General features: G+C 52.1%; 1 protein-coding gene across 1 annotated transcript in view; it reads right to left on the bottom strand.

Moving 5' to 3' along the window:
• Positions 1 to 20258, bottom strand: part of LOC142285905 (phospholipid scramblase 3-like) — a gene marked incomplete at its 3' end in the record, with an annotated part of 53780 nt that overhangs the window by 18409 nt on the left and 15113 nt on the right. The window contains exons 2-3 of the mRNA XM_075333307.1: positions 7987 to 8153; positions 1149 to 1176 (exon numbers count right to left, since the gene is read on the bottom strand). Of these exons, the coding sequence (XP_075189422.1) occupies positions 1149 to 1176; positions 7987 to 8145 (187 nt within the window). The remainder of the gene's footprint in view (positions 1 to 1148; positions 1177 to 7986; positions 8154 to 20258) is intronic.

Genomic DNA, 20258 nt, shown 5'->3' with positions numbered 1-20258 from the left:
AGCCACAAACCTGGCACTGATTGTCCACAATTTCACTACAACCACAGATCTGCCGCAGATTTATCTCTGTGTGTGACAGGGCCTTAACAGTGATTAGATTATATACACAGAGATGATAGAAAAGTAAGAATGGGAAGAATCCATCATTCCTGGTATGTGTGATGAGATGCCGATAATACTATCACGTAGAATAACAGGGGTCCGGTCCCATAAAATGTAATAACAGAACTCCCCTATTAGATATAGTTTTAATCTCGGAGTATTACCCACAGCCACAAAAATCCCAAGGCACTATAGTCACGCTAATGTCAGTACACAACCCCCTTACACTATAAGCAGCTGTGAGATAGAAATTCCCCCTGCACGCAAAATCACCCCGCTTACCTGGGAGCCGATTCTGACATCACGGCAAATTTGGCGCGCATGCACGATCCTGATTTCCACGGCAGCAATACTGTGGTGACTGACACGCAGCGTGCGCTCCAGATGCCGGAACTTGAAATTGGCACGTGAACCCGGAAGTAAGGGCGATCGCGCGTCACAACAAAGGGAAACCCCACAAACGTCACTACCCATGTGACGGGAATCACTCATTAAAGGCACCGCTATATAAAGGCACAACTTATAACACAGGCACACATCCCCTGAAGAAGCGGGAAACACGCGTCGGGACTAAGGACAGCACAACCACATTAAGTATTAAACAGGTTGGTAAAAGCTGCGCTTGACCATATTATCTCCCAGGTTAACCAACCTCCCCACTAATCACTAGTATGCAGTGCAAATTTAATAGCACATGGGAGGAATAGGGAGTAGGAAATAGTACATTTAAGCACCCACATGGAGGAGAAATTCTACCAATTAATGCAGAATGGTCACGATAAATGTTAATAACAGGTCAATGCAGCAATAGAACCTAAAACAGTGGGATTGGAGCAAGTCCAGTGTGAAAAAAAAATTTGTGACCTTGTTTACACTTATGTATGTCAATGAAAAATATTTTTACATTTTGTATTTAATAAAGTATTAATATTAAGGAAATGCACCAATGTAGATCTAAACAACTGGACACCATGGACTAGGATGATTCCACCCGTCACACAGGAGCACACAACAATATTATTTTGTATAAATATATATTTTCTTACATTTCTCTTTGACGATTAGCTGGTTAATCTGAAACAGAAAACCATCATTAGTGATGACTCAGAAAGGAGAAACGGACGACATCACAACCAGAAAGACATGCAGGGGAGACAGGGGGACACAGGCGGGAGAAACAGGCGGGAGAAACAGGCGGGAGAAAGGAGGAAAAGGAAGGAGAAATGGACGACATCACAACCAGAAAGACATGCAGGGGAGACAGGGGGACACAGGCGGGAGAAACAGGCGGGAGAAACAGGCGGGAGAAACAGGCGGGAGAAACAGGTGGGAGAAAGGAGGAAAAGGAAGGAGAAATGGACGACATCACAACCAGAAAGACAGGCAGGAAAGTCATGCAGGGGAGACAGGAGGAAAAGGAAGGAGAAATGGACGACATCACAACCAGAATGACATGCAGGGGACACAGGGGGAAAAGGAAGGAGAAATGGACGACATCACAACCAGAAAGACAGGCAGGAAAGTCATGCAGGGGAGACAGGAGGAAAAGGAAGGAGAAATGGACGACATCACAACCAGAAAGAAAGGCAGGAAAGTCATGCAGGGGAGACAGGAGGAAAAGGAAGGAGAAATGGACGACATCACAACCAGAAAGAAAGGCAGGAAAGTCATGCAGGGGAGACAGGAGGAAAAGGAAGGAGAAATGGACGACATCACAACCAGAAAGACAGGCAGGAAAGTCATGCAGGGGACACAGGGGGAAAAGGAAGGAGAAATGGACGACATCACAACCAGAAAGACAGGCAGGAAAGTCATGCAGGGGAGACAGGAGGAAAAGGAAGGAGAAATGGACGACATCACAACCAGAAAGAAAGGCAGGAAAGTCATGCAGGGGAGACAGGAGGAAAAGGAAGGAGAAATGGACGACATCACAACCAGAAAGACAGGCAGGAAAGTCATGCAGGGGAGACAGGAGGAAAAGGAAGGAGAAATGGACGACATCACAACCAGAAAGACAGGCAGGAAAGTCATGCAGGGGAGAGAGGAGGAAAAGGAAGGAGAAATGGACGACATCACAACCAGAAAGACAGGCAGGAAAGTCATGCAGGGGAGACAGGAGGAAAGGGAAGGAGAAATGGACGACATCACAACCAGAAAGACAGGCAGGAAAGTCATGCAGGGGAGACAGGAGGAAAAGGAAGGAGAAATGGACGACATCACAACCAGAAAGACAGGCAGGAAAGTCATGCAGGGGAGACAGGAGGAAAAGGAAGGAGAAATGGACGACATCACAACCAGAAAGACAGGCAGTAAAGTCATGCAGGGGAGAGAGGAGGAAAAGGAAGGAGAAATGGATGACATCACAACCAGAAAGACAGGCAGGAAAGTCATGCAGGGGAGACAGGAGGAAAAGGAAGGAGAAATGGACGACATCACAACCAGAAAGACAGGCAGGAAAGTCATGCAGGGGAGAGAGGAGGAAAAGGAAGGAGAAATGGACGACATCACAACCAGAAAGACAGGCAGGAAAGTCATGCAGGGGAGACAGGAGGAAAAGGAAGGAGAAATGGACGACATCACAACCAGAAAGAAAGGCAGGAAAGTCATGCAGGGGAGACAGGAGGAAAAGGAAGGAGAAATGGATGACATCACAACCAGAAAGACAGGCAGGAAAGTCATGCAGGGGAGACAGGAGGAAAAGGAAGGAGAAATGGATGACATCACAACCAGAAAGACAGGCAGGAAAGTCATGCAGGGGAGAAAGGAGGAAAAGGAAGGAGAAATGGACGACATCACAACCAGAAAGACAGGCAGGAAAGTCATGCAGGGGAGACAGGAGGAAAAGGAAGGCGAAATGGACAACATCACAACCAGAAAGACAGGCAGGAAAGTCATGCAGGGGAGAGAGGAGGAAAAGGAAGGAGAAATGGACGACATCACAACCAGAAAGACAGGCAGGAAAGTCATGCAGGGGAGAGAGGAGGAAAAGGAAGGAGAAATCGACGACATCACAACCAGAAAGACAGGCAGGAAAGTCATGCAGGGGAGACAGGAGGAAAAAGAAGGAGAAATGGACGACATCACAACCAGAAAGACAGGCAGGAAAGTCATGCAGAGGAGAGAGGAGGAAAAGGAAGGAGAAATGGACGACATCACAACCAGAAAGACAGGCAGGAAAGTCATCCAGGGGAGACAGGAGGAAAAGGAAGGAGAAATGGACGACATCACAACCAGAAAGACAGGCAGGAAAGTCATGCAGGGGAGACAGGAGGAAAAGGAAGGAGAAATGGACGACATCACAACCAGAAAGACAGGCAGGAAAGTCATGCAGGGGAGAGAGGAGGAAAAGGAGAAACAGGCGGGAGAAACAGACAGGAGAAACAGGCAGCAGGAGCAGGCAGGAGCAACAGGCAGGAGGAACAGGCAGGAGGGAGAAACAGGCAGGAGAAACAGGCAGCAGGAGCAACAGACAGGAGAAACAGGCAGGAGGGAGAAACAGGCAGGAGAAACAGGCAGGAGGGAGAAACAGGCAGGAGAAACAGGCAGCAGGAGCAGGCAGGAGCAACAGACAGGAGAAACAGGCAGGAGGGAGAAACAGGCAGGAGAAACAGGCAGGAGGGAGAAACAGGCAGGAGAAACAGGCAGGCGGGAGAAAAAGGCAGGCGGGAGAAACAGGCAGGAGAAACAGGCAGGCGGGAGAAACAGGCAGGAGGGAGAAACAGGCAGGAGAAACAGGCAGGCGGGAGAAACAGGCAGGCGGGAGAAACAGGCAGGAGAAACAGGCAGGAGAGACAGGCAGGAGAGACAGGCAGGGAAGATATAGAGGACAGTATGAAGAAAAATAGGAGAAAGATACAATACATAGAGAAGGCAAAGAGGACAATTAGGGCTCGCTCACAAGAGCGTATGAATCGGACTAGTGCAATCTGATAAAGCCTGCCATTACACTCAGCCCAATGATAAGGGTGCTTTACACGTTGCGACATCGCGATTGCTAGCGATGTTGCGAGTGTTAGCACCTGCCCCCGTCATTGGTGCGATATGTGGTGATCGCTGCCGTAGCGAACATTATCACTACGGCTGCGTCACACGCACATACCTGGTTGGCGACGTCGCTGGAGACACCGAACAATCCCTCCTTCAAGGGGGAGGTGCGTTCGGCGTCATAGCAATGTCACTGCGGCGTCACTAAGAGGCCGCCCAATAACAGAGGAGGGGCGGAGATGAGTGGGACGTAACATCCCGCCCACCTTCTTCCTTCCGCATTGCGGGTGGCCGCAGGTACGACAAACAACCTCGCTACTGACCAGACAACGATTTTTGGTAAGTGAACGACGTCTCACAGACCAACGATTTTTGCCTCTTTTGCGATCGTTTAAGGTCGCTCATAGGTGTCACACGCTGCGACATCGCTAACGACGCCAGATGTGCGTCACGAACACCGTGACCCCGTCAATATATCATTCGCGATGTCGCAGCGTGTAAATGGCCCTTAAGTAAGTGATGCCGGCCAGATCTGCAAGTTTTTCCTAATTTCTTGGTAGTGTGAGTGTGTGAAACATCTGACTGCACTCAATGTTATCAGTACAGGAGAATATACCCAGAAGATGGAGATGAACCTGTGATTCCATTCTCACATGCAGCAGAGTTGATGACGCTCGGCTCACGCTCGCAGCAGACGACGCTCGGCTCACGCTCGCAGCAGACGACGCTCGGATCACGCTCGCAGCAGATGACGCTCGGCTCACGCTCGCAGCAGACGACGCTCGGCTCACGCTCGCAGCAGACGACGCTCGGATCACGCTCGCAGCAGACGACGCTCGGCTCACGCTCGCAGCAGATGACGCTCGGATCACGCTCGCAGCAGACGACGCTCGGCTCACGCTCGCAGCAGACGACGCACGGCTCACAATCGCAGCAGACGACGCACGGCTCACGCTGGCAGCAGATGACGCTCGGCTCACGCTGGCAGCAGATGACGCTCGGCTCACCCTCGCAGCAGATGACGCTCGGCTCAGGCTCGCAGCAGATGACGCTCGGCTCAGGCTCGCAGCAGATGACGCTCGGCTCAGGCTCGCAGCAGATGACGCTCGGCTCAGGCTCGCAGCAGATGACGCTCGGCTCAGGCTCGCAGCAGATGAAGCTCGGCTCACGCTCGCAGCAGATAACGTCCGGCTCACGTTCGCAGCAGATGACGCTCTGCTCACGCTCGCAGCAGATGACACTCGGCCGCTCGGCTCACGCTCGCAGCAGATGACGCTCTGCTCACGCTCGCAGCAGATGACGCTCGGCTCACGCTCGCAGCAGATGACGCTCGGCTCACGCTCGCAACAGATGACGCTCGGATCACGCTCGCAGCAGACGACGCTCGGCTCACGCTCGCAGCAGATGACGCTCGGCTCACGCTCGCAGCAGATGACGCTCGGCTCACGCTCGCAGCAGATGACGCTCGGCTCACGCTCGCAGCAGATGACGCTCGGCTCACGCTCGCAGCAGATGACACTCGGCCGCTCGGCTCACACTTGCAGCAGATGACGCTCGGCTCAAGCTCGCAGCAGATGACACGCGGCTCACGCTCGCAGCAGATGACGCTCGGCTCACGCTCGCAGCAGATGACGCTCGGCTCACGCTCGCAGCAGATGACGCTCGGCTCACGCTCGCAGCAGATGACTCTTGGCTCACGCTCGCAGCAGATGACGCTCGGCTCACGCTCGCAGCAGATGACGCTCGGCTCACGCTCGCAGCAGATGACGCTCTGCTCACGCTCGCAGCAGATGGCGCTCGGCTCACGCTTGCAGCAGATGATGCTCGGCTCAAGCTCGCAGCAGATGACGCTCCACTCACGCTCGCAGCAGATGAGGCTCGGCTCACGCTCGCAGCAGATGACGCACGGCTCACGCTCGCAGCAGATGATTCTCGGCTCACGCTCGCAGCAGATGAAGCTCGGCTCACGCACGCAGCAGATGACGCACGGCTCACACTCGCAGCAGATGACACACGGCTCACGCTCGCAGCAGATGATGCACGGCTAACGCTCGCAGCAGATGACGCACGGCTCACGCTCGCAGCAGATGACGCTCGGCTCACGCTCGCAGCAGATGACGTCCGGCTCACGCTCGCAGCAGAGGACTCTCGGCTCACGCTCGCAGCAGATGACGCACGGCTCACGCTCGCAGCAGATGACGCTCGGCTCACGCTCGCAGCAGATGACGTCCGGCTCACGCTCGCAGCAGAGGACTCTCGGCTCACGCTCGCAGGAGATGACGCTCGCAGCAGATGACGCTCGGCTCACGCTCGCAGCAGATGACGCTCGGCTCATGCTCGCAGCAGATGACGCTCGGCTCACGCTCGCAGCAGATAAGACATTTCAAGATGGTAAGACATATGATGTTGAATTAAACATTTAGAGGCGTCATGCCTCTTTATCATAGCCTTGTCATGAATAGGAAGCATGACGTCTTGAAATCCATAATCCAACATCAGGGCTATGTCTAAAGGCCCCGTCACACTAAGCAACATCGCTAGCAACATCGCTGGTAATGAACAACTTTTGTGACGTTGCTAGCGATGTTGCTGTGTGTGACATCCAGCAACAACCTGGCCCCTGCTGTGAGGTCGTTGGTTGTTGCTGAATGTCCCGGGCCATTTTTTAGTTGTTGCTGTCCCGCTGTGAAGCACACATCACTGTGTGTGACAGCGAGACAGCAACAACTAAATGTGCAGGCAGCAGGAGCCGGCTTCTGCAGAGGCTGGTAACCAATGTAAACATCGGGTAACCAAGAAGCCCTGTCCTTGGTTACCCGATATTTACCTTTGTTACCAGCCTCCGCTCTCACTGTCAGTGCCGGCTCCTGCTCTATGCACATGTAGCTGCAGGACACATCGGGTTAATTAACCCTATGTGTGCTGTAGCTAGGAAAGCAGGGAGCCAGCGCTAAGCATTGTGCGCTGCTCCCTGCTCTCGGCACGTGTAGCTGCAGGACAGATCGGGTAATTAACCCGATGTGTGCTGTAACTAGGAGAGCAGGGAGCCAGCGCTAAGCATTGTGCGCTGCTCCCTGCTCTCGGCACGTGTAGCTGCAGCACACATCGGGTAATTAACCCGATGTGTGCTGTAACTAGGAGAGCAGGGAGCCAGCGCTCAGTGTGCGCTGCTCCCTGCTCTCTGCACGTGTAGCTCCATGCAGTGGAAACCAAGGTAAATATCGGGTTGGTTACCCGATATTTACCTTAGTTACCAAGCGCAGCATCTTCCACGCGGCGCTGCTGGCTGGGGGCTGGTCACTGGTTGCTGGTGAGCTCACCAGCAACTCGTGTAGCCACGCTCCAGCGATCCCTGCCAGGTCAGGTTGCTGGTGGGATCTCTGGAGCGTCGCAGTGTGACATCTCACCAGCAACCTCCTAGCAACTTACCAGCGATCCCTATCGTTGTTGGGATCGCTGGTAAGTTGCTTAGTGTGACTGGACCTTTACCATCTAGAAATGTCTTTTAAAGGATGAAATAAAAATGATATGGTTTTGATAGTGCTAGATCCCTCTTTGGGATTCCTTAGACAGGTAAAGGAGACAGAAAGGGGGAACAGACAGGCAGGGAAAGAGAAAGATGAGGCAAAGGAGAAAAGCAGACAGACGTCCAGCAAATATAGAGGGATGGGCAGATAAGACACAGGAGACACAAATAAAAAATACAGCGAGGAGAGACCGAGGAGGCAGGAACGGGAGAGAAAGGAGACAAACATGCTGGGAAGACGAGCAGGCGTCACAGTGCTTTACTACACTCACCTGAGGGGCATAGGTGGACCCCCGGAGATAAACTCTGTCCTATAGCTCCTAATGGAAGACGCTATGGGGAGCACACACAAGACACAGAGACAGATGACTTACCTGGAGAAGGTGCTCCATGCCAGGGGGGAGGCCTTTCATTATTGGGGTGTCTAGTTGATAACTTGGTGGGGCAGATGGTACACCTGTATCCGGGGGAGCATACGGTGCAATGACATTGTAGCTCGGAGGCTCATCTTCAGGATGTTTAGTCTGGGGCATTGATGAATCTGCAAAGAGTTCAGACACTAAATGTGAAGTTTTGTAAACCTTATAGGTTTGTTGTCATCTCCTGTATCAAACTCTCCTCCATCAAACTCTCCTCCATCAAACTCTCCTGCATCAAACTCTCCTCCATCAAACTCTCCTCCATCAAACTCTCCTCCATCAAACTCTCCTGCATCAAACTCTCCTGCATCAAACTCTCCTCCATCAAACTCTCCTGCATCAAACTCTCCTCCATCAAACTCTCCTCCATCAAACTCTCCTGCATCAAACTCTCCTCCATCAAACTCTCCTGCATCAAACTCTCCTCCATCAAATTCTCCTCCATCAAACTCTCCTCCATCAAACTGTCCTCCATCAAACTGTCCTCCATCAAACTGTCCTCCATCAAACTCTCCTCCATCAAACCCTCCTCCATCAAACTCTCCTGCATCAAACTCTCCTGCATCAAACTCTCCTCCATCAAACTCTCCTCCATCAAACTCTCCTCCATCAAACCCTCCTCCATCAAACTCTCCTCCATCAAACTGTCCTCCATCAAACTCTCCTCCATCAAACCCTCCTCCATCAAACTCTCCTCCATCAAACTCTCCTCCATCAAACTCTCCTCCATCAAACTCTCCTCCATCAAACTGTCCTCCATCAAACTGTCCTCCATCAAACTCTCCTCCATCAAACTCTCCTCCATCAAACTCTCCTCCATCAAACTCTCCTCCATCAAACTCTCCTCCATCAAACTCTCCTCCATCAAACTCTCCTCCATCAAACTCTCCTGCATCAAACTCTCCTGCATCAAACTCTCCTGCATCAAACTCTCCTGCATCAAACTCTCCTGCATCAAACTCTCCTGCATCAAACTCTCCTGCATCAAACTCTCCTCCATCAAACCCTCCTCCATCAAACCCTCCTCCATCAAACCGTCCTCCATCAAACCGTCCTCCATCAAACCGTCCTCCATCAAACCGTCCTCCATCAAACCGTTCTCCATCAAACCGTTCTCCATCAAACTGTCCTCCATCAAACTGTCCTCCATCAAACCCTCCTCCATCAAACCCTCCTCCATCAAACCCTCCTCCATCAAACCCTCCTCCATCAAACTCTCCTCCATCAAACCCTCCTCCATCAAACCCTCCTCCATCAAACCCTCCTCCATCAAAATCTTCTAGATCAAATTATTGTTTTAACAAAATAATGAAATTTGTAGTAAGTCACATATTAGCTATGAACCTTATATCATGAGCAGCCGGGGGACTAACGCAGACATACCACCCATGTTCATGAGTTTGTCACGAAACAGCTTTTTGGCGCCCCCTTATCGTCAGGACAATTACGGAATTGACAGACTGTCTTGCACTGTCCGTAGTCACACACATGGATATATTACAGCGTCAGACTCTGTTCACATTGCAGCCTGGTTTCTGTTACGTGCTTAGCTCTGCTCGCACCCGTGCACCACCGATTTGTCTGGGTTCATCCGTGTCTACTGATAGGGAGGATACTGGCATTGAGATGCCATTACATGTCTCTAGCTTTCAGACGTCTACCCAAATGCACAGCCAGTGACAGTCCTTCCTCCAGGGACCGCGGGCAGGGACCATACGCACAAGTGGCTCCGAATAGCAGGGTGGCTCCAGGAGGGCTCCATTGCCTGACGTCTGAGTTGTGAGCAGTAGCCCTCCGCTATGGTTTCCCGGGACCAGCCGGCGGATCTCAGGCTCTGCTACTGCGACTTTGTCAGGGTCGTCATAAATGAGGCCAAGGGCAGAGAATGAGGAACATGCTGGAGAGTCCTCAAAGAAAAGGGGCAAGCCAAGGATCCCCACAGAGCAAAGACAAGACAAAGCCCCTCCATGACCCTCACCCCCAGAAGACACAGGACAAAGGTGAAAACACAGGAGGCAAAAATAGTGAAAATTTGCTTCAGTCATTGTCAATGCAGTGCGGCAATGTCACCACTGGATCAGATGTGGCCTTCTGATGGACAATTGCTCTGTAGCGGCAGAACGTGCGCGGTGCTGCCTGACATCCGCCACTTCCAGAGGCAAGGTCCAAACTTGGCCAAGAAACCACAGGAACCAAACTGACGTCTCAGCGCACACTAATGAGGAAGGCTATAATGTTCTGCACCGAAGTATCCAACATGGGTAAGAGGGGAGATAAAGCCGATCTCAATACAGCCGAGCCTGCACCCTACTGGATCCTGTACAGACTAGTATCCCCAACTGCCGAGCCCCTACTGGATCCTGTACAGACTAGTATGTCCAGCTGCACAGCCCCTACTGGCTCCTGTACAGACTAGTATCACCAAATGCTGAGCCCCTACTGGATCCTGTACAGACTAGTATCCCCAACTGCCGAGCCCCTACAGGATCCTGTACAGACTAGTATCTCCAGCTGCCCAACCCCTACTGGATCCTGTACAGACTAGTATCTCCAGCTGCACAGCCCCTACTGGATCCTGTACAGACTAGTATCTCCAGCTGCCCAACCCCTACTGGCTCCTGTACAGACTAGTATCCCCAGCTGCACAGCCCCTACTGGCTACTGTACAGACTAGTATCTCCAGCTGCCCAACCCCTACTGGCTCCTGTACAGACTAGTATCCCCAGCTGCTCAGCCCCTACTGGATCCTGTACAGACTAGTATCCCCAACTGCCGAGCCCCTACTGGATCCTGTACAGACTAGTATCTCCAGCTGCCCAACCCCTACTGGATCCTGTACAGACTAGTATCTCCAGCTGCCCAACCCCTACTGGATCCTGTACAGACTAGTATCCCCAACTGCCCAGCCCCTACTGGATCCTGTACAGACTAGTATCCCCAACTGCACAGCCCCTACTGGATCCTGTACAGACTAGTATCCCCAACTGCCTAGCCCCTACTGGATCCTGTACAGACTAGTATCCCCAACTGCCGAGCCCTACTGGCTCCTGTACAGACTAGAATTCCCAACTGCACAGCCGCTACTGGATCCTGTACAGACTAGTATCCCCAACTGCCGAGCCCCTACTGGATCCTGTACAGACTAGTATCTCCAGCTGCCCAACCCCTACTGGATCCTGTACAGACTAGAATTCCCATCCTGTACAGACTAGTATCCCCAACTACCCAGCCCCTACTGGATCCTGTACAGACTAGTATCCCCAACTGCCGAGCCCTACTGGCTCCTGTACAGACTAGAATCCCCAACTGCACAGCCGCTACTGGATCCTGTATAGACTAGTATCCCCAACTGCCCAGCCCCTACTGGATCCTGAACAGACTAGTATCCCCAACTGCCGAGCCCCTACTGGATCCTGTACAGACTAGTATTCCCAACTGCCGAGCCCTACTGGCTCCTGTACAGACTAGTATCCCTATCTGCCCAGCCCCTAATGGATCCTGTATCCTGTACAGACTAGTATCCCCAACTGCCGAGCCCTACTGGATCCTGTACAGACTAGTATCTCCAACTGCCCAGCCCCTACTGGATCCTGTACAAACTAGAATCCCCAACTGCACAGCCCCTACTGGATCCTGTACAGACTAGTATCCCCAACTGCAAAGCCCCTACTGGCTCCTGTACAGACTAGTATCCACAACTGCCCTGCCCCTACTGGATCCTGTACAGACTAGTATCCCCAGCTGTACAGCCCCTACTGGATCCTGTACAGACTAGTATCCCCAACTGCACAGCCCCTACTGGCTCCTGTACAGACTAGTATCCCCAGCTGCACAGCCCCTACTGGATCCTGTACAGACTAGTATCCCCAGGTGCACAGCCCCTACTGGATCCTGTACAGACTAGTATCCCCAGCTGCCGAGCCCCTACTGGATCCTGTACAGACTAGTATCTCCAGCTGCACAGCCCCTACTGGATCCTGTACAGACTAGTATCCCCAGCTGCACAGCCCCTACTGGCTCCTCTACAGACTAGTATCTCCAACTGCACAGCCCCTACTGGATCCTGTACAGACTAGTATCCCCAACTGCACAGCCCCTACTGGATCCTGTACAGACTAGTATCTCCAGCTGCACAGCCCCTACTGGATCCTGTACAGACTAGTATCTCCAGCTGCACAGCCCCTACTGTATCCTGTACAGACTAGTATCCCCAGCTGCACAGCCCCTACTGGATCCTGTACAGACTAGTATCCCCAGCTGTACAGCCCCTACTGGATCCTGTACAGACTAGTATCTCCAACTGGCCAGCCCCTACTGGATCCTCTACAGACTAGTATCCCCAACTGCACAGCCCCTACTTGATCCTGTACAGACTAGTATCCCCAACTGCACAGCCCCTACTGGATCCTGTACAGACTAGTATCTCCAGCTGCACAGCCCCTACTGGATCCTGTACAGACTAGTATCCCCAGCTGCACAGCCCCTACTGGCTCCTGTACAGACTAGTATCCCCAGCTGTACAGCCCCTACTGGATCCTGTACAGACTAGTATCTCCAGCTGCACAGCCCCTACTGGCTCCTGTACAGACTAGTATCCTCAGCTGCACAGCCCCTACTGGCTCCTGTACAGACTAGTATCCCCAGCTGCACAGCCCCTACTGGATCCTGTACAGACTAGTATCCCCAGCTGCCCTGCCCCTACTGGATCCTGTACAGACTAGTATCCCCAGCTGCACAGCCCCTACTGGATCCTGTACAGACTAGTATCCCCAGCTGCACAGCCCCTACTGGCTCCTGTACAGACTAGTATCCCCAGCTGCACAGCCCCTTTTGGCTCCTGTACAGACTAGTATCTCCAGCTGCACAGCCCCTACTGGCTCCTGTACAGACTTGTATCTCCAGCTGCACAGCCCCTACTGGCTCCTGTACAGACTAGTATCCCCAGCTGCACAGCCCCTACTGGCTCCTGTACAGACTAGTATCCCCAGCTGCACAGCCCCTACTGGCTCCTGTACAGACTAGTATCCCCAGCTGATAATATTTCATCTTCTATTTCTTCTGATAATCTTACTCGGCAGGAACGGGTGAGGCTACGGGAACTGCAGGCTCTGCCTGATGTTGTGATGAAGCCGGCGGATAAAGGAGGGAACGTTGTTGTCTGGCCGCGAGAACTCTATGAAAAAGAAGTGTATAGGCAATTGCGGGATAAAGTCTGTTATAAGAAATTGACCTTCAATCCCCTATCTGCGTACACCATCCAATTACAAAAGATTCTCAAAGCGGCATTAGACAACAACGTTGTCACCAAAGAGCTGGCTTCCGCGCTTCAGATGGCTGAGCCTGTAGTTCCCACGCTATACCTCCTGCCTAAGATACATAAAGATGTCAACTTTCCACCTGCGAGACCAATTGTGTCTGGTAGAGGGAATTTCTTGGAACATGTGAACCGATGGATTGACTCCAAATTACAACCCTTGGTTGAGGGATTGCCATCCTTCACTAAGGATACTAGTGAGTTCTTAAGGAAGGTTGATGGACTGTGTGTGGGTGATGATGCTTTGCTGGTGACCTGAGACGTCGAGTCTCTGTACACCAGCATCAGACATAGCGATGGTCTCCGGGCTACCAGATTTTTTCTGGATATGTCCAACTTACCCGGAGACATAGTTAATTTAGTTATGGAGTTATTGGAATTTACTTTAACACACAACTTTTTTGTTTTTAAGGGGTCCTTTTACCTGCACCTCCAGGGCACGGCTATGGGGGCGGCTTTTGCCCCCTCGTATGCCAATTTATTCCTGGGGCTGTGGGAGAGGGACCTCTTCCTGTCAGATCATTTGTCGTCGATGGACCGTGTCCCCTTTTGGACGCGGTACATCGACGACATATTTTTGATCTGGCAGGGTGTGGAATCTGATCTCCATGATTTTTTCAAAATTCTGAATTCTAATGATGTAAACATCCGCATCACATATACTCACCACCCACAGTCCATTGACTTCCTTGATGTCACGGTTATGAGAGACTCTTCCAACATCTTACAGACCGATATTTGTCGTAAGGAGACTGCTGGGAACATGCTACTACATGCCTCTTCTTCTCACCCGGGCTTTATGATCAGGTCCATCCCCGTGGGCCAGTTTCTGCGCCTCCGCAGGATCTGCTCCACGGATTTGGACTTTGAGACCAGAGCAGTCGAATTAAAACAGAGGTTTTATGCCCGTGGGTATAGTAGGAGATGTGTCAAAAGAGCTTATAACAGAGCTAGACATCATACCAGACACTCTTTACTATATGCCCCTAAAAAATCCAGCTCAGGGGAGACGACGAGATTTGTCACGGATTATCATGGCCAATTTGCTGCCATGCGATCCTGCCTACAGAAATTCTGGCCGGTATTACAGGCAGATCCAGTATTGGCTAGGATTATTCCAGACAGACCTATGATGAGTATACGTAGATCCAAAAATCTACGGGACTATTTGGTTACAAGCCATTATGAGTGCATAACTCAACCTTCTCCTTTTGGTCCAGTGCTCCCCCGTACTGGCTGTGTGGCTTGTGGACATTGTGTCGCCTGTCAAAATATTGATAGGGCAGACTCATTTAGTGACTCTATGGGAATTCGTAATTTTAAAATGAAAAAATTCATTACATGCACTACTACTGCAGTAATTTATTACGCTCTGTGTCCGTGCCCAAAAATCTATGTGGGACTCACGACTAGGCCTCTCAAGACTAGAGTTAGAGAACACGTTAATGGGATAAAGGCAGCAGTAGAATGCCAAGATATCTCCCTCCTAAAATCCATCCCTCGCCAATTTTTCCTACACCACCATTCAGATTCCAAATTATTTCGAGTTAGAGGCATTGATTACCTTGAGTCGAATATACGTGGTGGAAAAATCAGTCAAAGGCTGGCGAGAATGGAGACAAGTATCCAAGTACAGACTAGTATCCCCAGCTGTACAGCCCCTACTGGATCCTGTACAGACTAGTATCCCCAGCTGTACAGCCCCTACTGGATCCTGTACACACTAGTATCCCCAACTGCACAGCCCCTACTGGCTCCTGTACAGACTAGTATCCCCAGCTGCACAGGCCCTACTGGATCCTGTACAGACTAGTATCCCCAGCTGCTCAGCCTCTACTGTATCCTGTACAGACTAGTATCTCCAACTGCACAGCCCCTACTGGATCCTGTACAGACTAGTATCCCCAGCTGCTCAGCCTCTACTGTATCCTGTACAGACTAGTATCCCCAACTGCACAGCCCCTACTGGATCCTGTACAGACTAGTATCTCCAGCTGCACAGCCCCTACTGGTTCCTGTACAGACTAGTATCCCCAGCTGCTCAGCCTCTACTGTATCCTGTACAGACTAGTATCCCCAACTGCACAGCCCCTACTGGATCCTGTACAGACTAGTATCCCCAACTGCACAGCCCCTACTGGCTCCTGTACAGACTAGTATCCCCAGCTGCACAGCCCCTACTGGATCCTGTACAGACTAGTATCCCCAACTGCACAGCCCCTACTGGCTCCTGTACAGACTAGTATCCCCAACTGCACAGCCACTACTGGATCCTGTACAGACTAGTATCCCCAGCTGCAAAGCCCCTACTGAATCCTGTACAGACTAGTATCCCCAACTGCACAGCCCCTACTGGATCCTGTACAGACTAGTGTCCCCAACTGCACAGCCCCTACTGGTTCCTGTACAGACTAGTATCCCCAGCTGCTCAGCCTCTACTGTATCCTGTACAGACTAGTATCCCCAACTGCACAGCCCCTACTGGATCCTGTACAGACTAGTATCCCCAACTGCACAGCCCCTACTGGCTCCTGTACAGACTAGTATCCCCAACTGCACAGCCCCTACTGGATCCTGTACAGACTAGTATCCCCAGCTGCACAGCCCCTACTGGATCCTTTACAGACTAGTATCCCCAACTGTACAGCCCCTACTGGATCCAGTACAGACTAGTATTCCAGCTACACAGCCCCTACTGGCTCCTGTACAGACTAGTATCCCCAACGGCACAGCCCCTACTGGCTCCTGTACAGACTAGTATCCCCAACTGCACAGCCCCTACTGGCTCCTGTTCAGACTAGTATCCCCAACTGCACAGCCCCTACTGGCTCCTGTACAGACTAGTATCCCCAACTGCACAGCCCCTACTGGCTCCTGTACAGACTAGTATCCCCAGCTGCACAGCCCCTACTGGATCCTGTACAGACTAGTATCCCCAACTGCACAACCCCTACTGGATCCACTACAGACTAGTATCCCCAACTGCACAGCCCCTACTGGCTCCTGTACAGACTAGTATCCCCAACTGCACAGCCCCTACTGGATCCTGTACAGACTAGTATCCCCAGCTGCAAAGCCCCTGCTGGATCCTGTACAGACTAGTATCCCCAACTGCACAGCCCCTACTGGATCCTGTACAGACTAGTATCTCCAGCTGCACAGCCCCTACTGGCTCCTGTACAGACTAGTATCCCCAGCTGCAAAGCCCCTGCTGGATCCTGTACAGACTAGTATCCCCAACTGCACAGCCCCTACTGGATCCTGTACAGACTAGTATCTCCAGCTGCACAGCCCCTACTGGCTCCTGTACAGACTAGTATCCCCAACTGCACAGCCACTACTGGATCCTGTACAGACTAGTATCCCCAGCTGCACAGCCCCTACTGGATCCTGTACAGACTAGTATCCCCAACTGCACAGCCCCTACTGGATCCTGTACAGACTAGTATCCCCAACTGCACAGCCCCTACTGGATCCTGTACAGACTAGTATCCCCAACTGCACAACCCCTACTGGATCCTGTACAGACTAGTATCCCCAACTGCACAGCCCCTACTGGCTCCTGTACAGACTAGTATCCCCAACTGCACAGCCCCTACTGGCTCCTGTACAGACTAGTATCCCCAACTGCACAGCCCCTACTGGATCCTGTACAGACTAGTATCCCCAACTGCACAGCCCCTACTGGATCCTGTACAGACTAGTATCCCCAACTGCACAACCCCTACTGGATCCTGTACAGACTAGTATCCCCAACTGCACAGCCTCTACTGGATCCTGTACAGACTAGTATCCCCAACTGCACAACCCCTACTGGATATTGTACAGACTAGAATCCCCAGCTGCACAGCCCCTACTGGTTCCTGTACAGACTAGTATCCCCAGCTGCTCAGCCTCTACTGTATCCTGTACAGACTAGTATCCCCAACTGCACAGCCCCTACTGGATCCTATACAGACTAGTATCCCCAGCTGCAAAGCCCCTACTGGATCCTGTACAGACTAGTATCCCCAACTGCACAGCCCCTACTGGCTCCTGTACAGACTAGTATCCCCAACTGCACAGCCCCTACTGGATCCTGTACAGACTAGTATCCCCAACTGCACAGCCCCTACTGGATCCTGTACAGACTAGTATCCCCAACTGCACAACCCCTACTGGATCCACTACAGACTAGTATTCCAGCTACACAGCCCCTACTGGCTCCTGTACAGACTAGTATCTCCAGCTGCACAGCCCCTACTGGATCCTGTACAGACTAGTATCTCCAGCTGCACAGCCCCTACTGGCTCCTGTACAGACTAGTATCCCCAACTGCACAGCCACTACTGGATCCTGTACAGACTAGTATCCCCAGCTGCACAGCCCCTACTGGATCCTGTACAGACTAGTATCCCCAACTGCACAGCCCCTACTGGATCCTGTACAGACTAGTATCCCCAACTGCACAGCCCCTACTGGATCCTGTACAGACTAGTATCCCCAACTGCACAGCCCCTACTGGATCCTGTACAGACTAGTATCCCCAACTGCACAGCCCCTACTGGCTCCTGTACAGACTAGTATCCCCAACTGCACAGCCCCTACTGGCTCCTGTACAGACTAGTATCCCCAACTGCACAGCCCCTACTGGATCCTGTACAGACTACTATCCCCAACTGCACAGCCCCTACTGGATCCTGTACAGACTAGTATCCCCAACTGCACAACCCCTACTGGATCCTGTACAGACTAGTATCCCCAACTGCACAGCCTCTACTGGATCCTGTACAGACTAGTATCCCCAACTGCACAACCCCTACTGGATATTGTACAGACTAGAATCCCCAGCTGCACAGCCCCTACTGGTTCCTGTACAGACTAGTATCCCCAGCTGCACAGCCCCTACTGGTTCCTGTACAGACTAGTATCCCCAGCTGCACAGCCCCTACTGGATCCTGTACAGACTAGTATCTCCAGCTGCACAGCCCCTACTGGATCCTGTACAGACTAGTATCCCCAGCTGTACAGCCCCTACTGGATCCTGTACAGACTAGTATCCCCAGCTGTACAGCCCCTACTGGATCCTGTACAGACTAGTATCCCCAACTGCACAGCCCCTACTGGCTCCTGTACAGACTAGTATCCCCAGCTGCACAGGCCCTACTGGATCCTGTACAGACTAGTATCCCCAGCTGCTCAGCCTCTACTGTATCCTGTACAGACTAGTATCCCCAACTGCACAGCCCCTACTGGATCCTGTACAGACTAGTATCCCCAGCTGCTCAGCCTCTACTGTATCCTGTACAGACTAGTATCCCCAACTGCACAGCCCCTTGTGGATCCTGTACAGACTAGTATCTCCAGCTGCACAGCCCCTACTGGTTCCTGTACAGACTAGTATCCCCAGCTGCTCAGCCTCTACTGTATCCTGTACAGACTAGTATCCCCAACTGCACAGCCCCTACTGGATCCTGTACAGACTAGTACACCCAACTGCACAGCCCCTACTGGCTCCTGTACAGACTAGTATCCCCAGCTGCACAGCCCCTACTGGATCCTGTACAGACTAGTATCCCCAACTGCACAGCCACTACTGGATCCTGTACAGACTAGTATCCCCAGCTGCAAAGCCCCTACTGGATCCTGTACAGACTAGTATCCCCAACTGCACAGCCCCTACTGGATCCTGTACAGACTAGTATCCCCAACTGCACAGCCCCTACTGGTTCCTGTACAGACTAGTATCCCCAGCTGCTCAGCCTCTACTGTATCCTGTACAGACTAGTATCCCCAACTGCACAGCCCCTACTGCATCCTGTACAGACTAGTATCCCCAACTGCACAGCCCCTACTGGCTCCTGTACAGACTAGTATCCCCAACGGCACAGCCCCTACTGGCTCCTGTACAGACTAGTATCCCCAACTGCACAGCCCCTACTGGCTCCTGTTCAGACTAGTATCCCCAACTGCACAGCCACTACTGGATCCTGTACAGACTAGTATCTCCAACTGCACAGCCCCTACTGGATCCTGTACAGACTAGTATCTCCAGCTGCACAGCCCCTACTGGCTCCTGTTCAGACTAGTATCCCCAACTGCACAGCCACTACTGGATCCTGTACAGACTAGTATCTCCAACTGCACAGCCCCTACTGGATCCTGTACAGACTAGTATCTCCAGCTGCACAGCCACTACTGGATCCTGTACAGACTAGTATCTCCAACTGCACAGCCCCTACTGGATCCTGTACAGACTAGTATCCCCAACTGCACAGCCCCTACTGGATCCTGTACAGACTAGTATTCCAGCTACACAGCCCCTACTGGCTCCTGTACAGACTAGTATCCCCAACGGCACAGCCCCTACTGGCTCCTGTACAGACTAGTATCCCCAACTGCACAGCCCCTACTGGCTCCTGTTCAGACTAGTATCCCCAGCTGCACAGCCACTACTGGATCCTGTACAGACTAGTATCTCCAACTGCACAGCTCCTACTGGCTCCTGTACAGACTAGTATCCCCAGCTGCAAAGCCCCTACTGGATCCTGTACAGACTAGTATCCCCAGCTGCACAGCCCCTACTGGATCCTGTACAGACTAGTATCCCCAGCTGCAAAGCCCCTACTGGATCCTGTACAGACTAGTATCCCCAACTGCACAGCCGCTACTGGATCCTGTACAGACTAGTATCCTCAACTGCACAGCCACTACTGGATCCTGTACAGACTAGTATCTCCAACTGCACAGCCCCTACTGGATCCTGTACAGACTAGTATCTCCAGCTGCACAGCCACTACTGGATCCTGTACAGACTAGTATCTCCAACTGCACAGCCCCTACTGGATCCTGTACAGACTAGTATCCCCAACTGCACAGCCCCTACTGGATCCTGTACAGACTAGTATTCCAGCTACACAGCCCCTACTGGCTC

Source organism: Anomaloglossus baeobatrachus, unplaced genomic scaffold, assembly GCF_048569485.1.
Source record: "Anomaloglossus baeobatrachus isolate aAnoBae1 unplaced genomic scaffold, aAnoBae1.hap1 Scaffold_634, whole genome shotgun sequence".
NCBI classification, from domain to species: Eukaryota; Metazoa; Chordata; class Amphibia; order Anura; family Aromobatidae; genus Anomaloglossus; species Anomaloglossus baeobatrachus.
The sequence above is the reverse complement of the archived record's forward strand: the minus strand, read 5'-3'. Positions and strand labels throughout refer to the sequence as shown.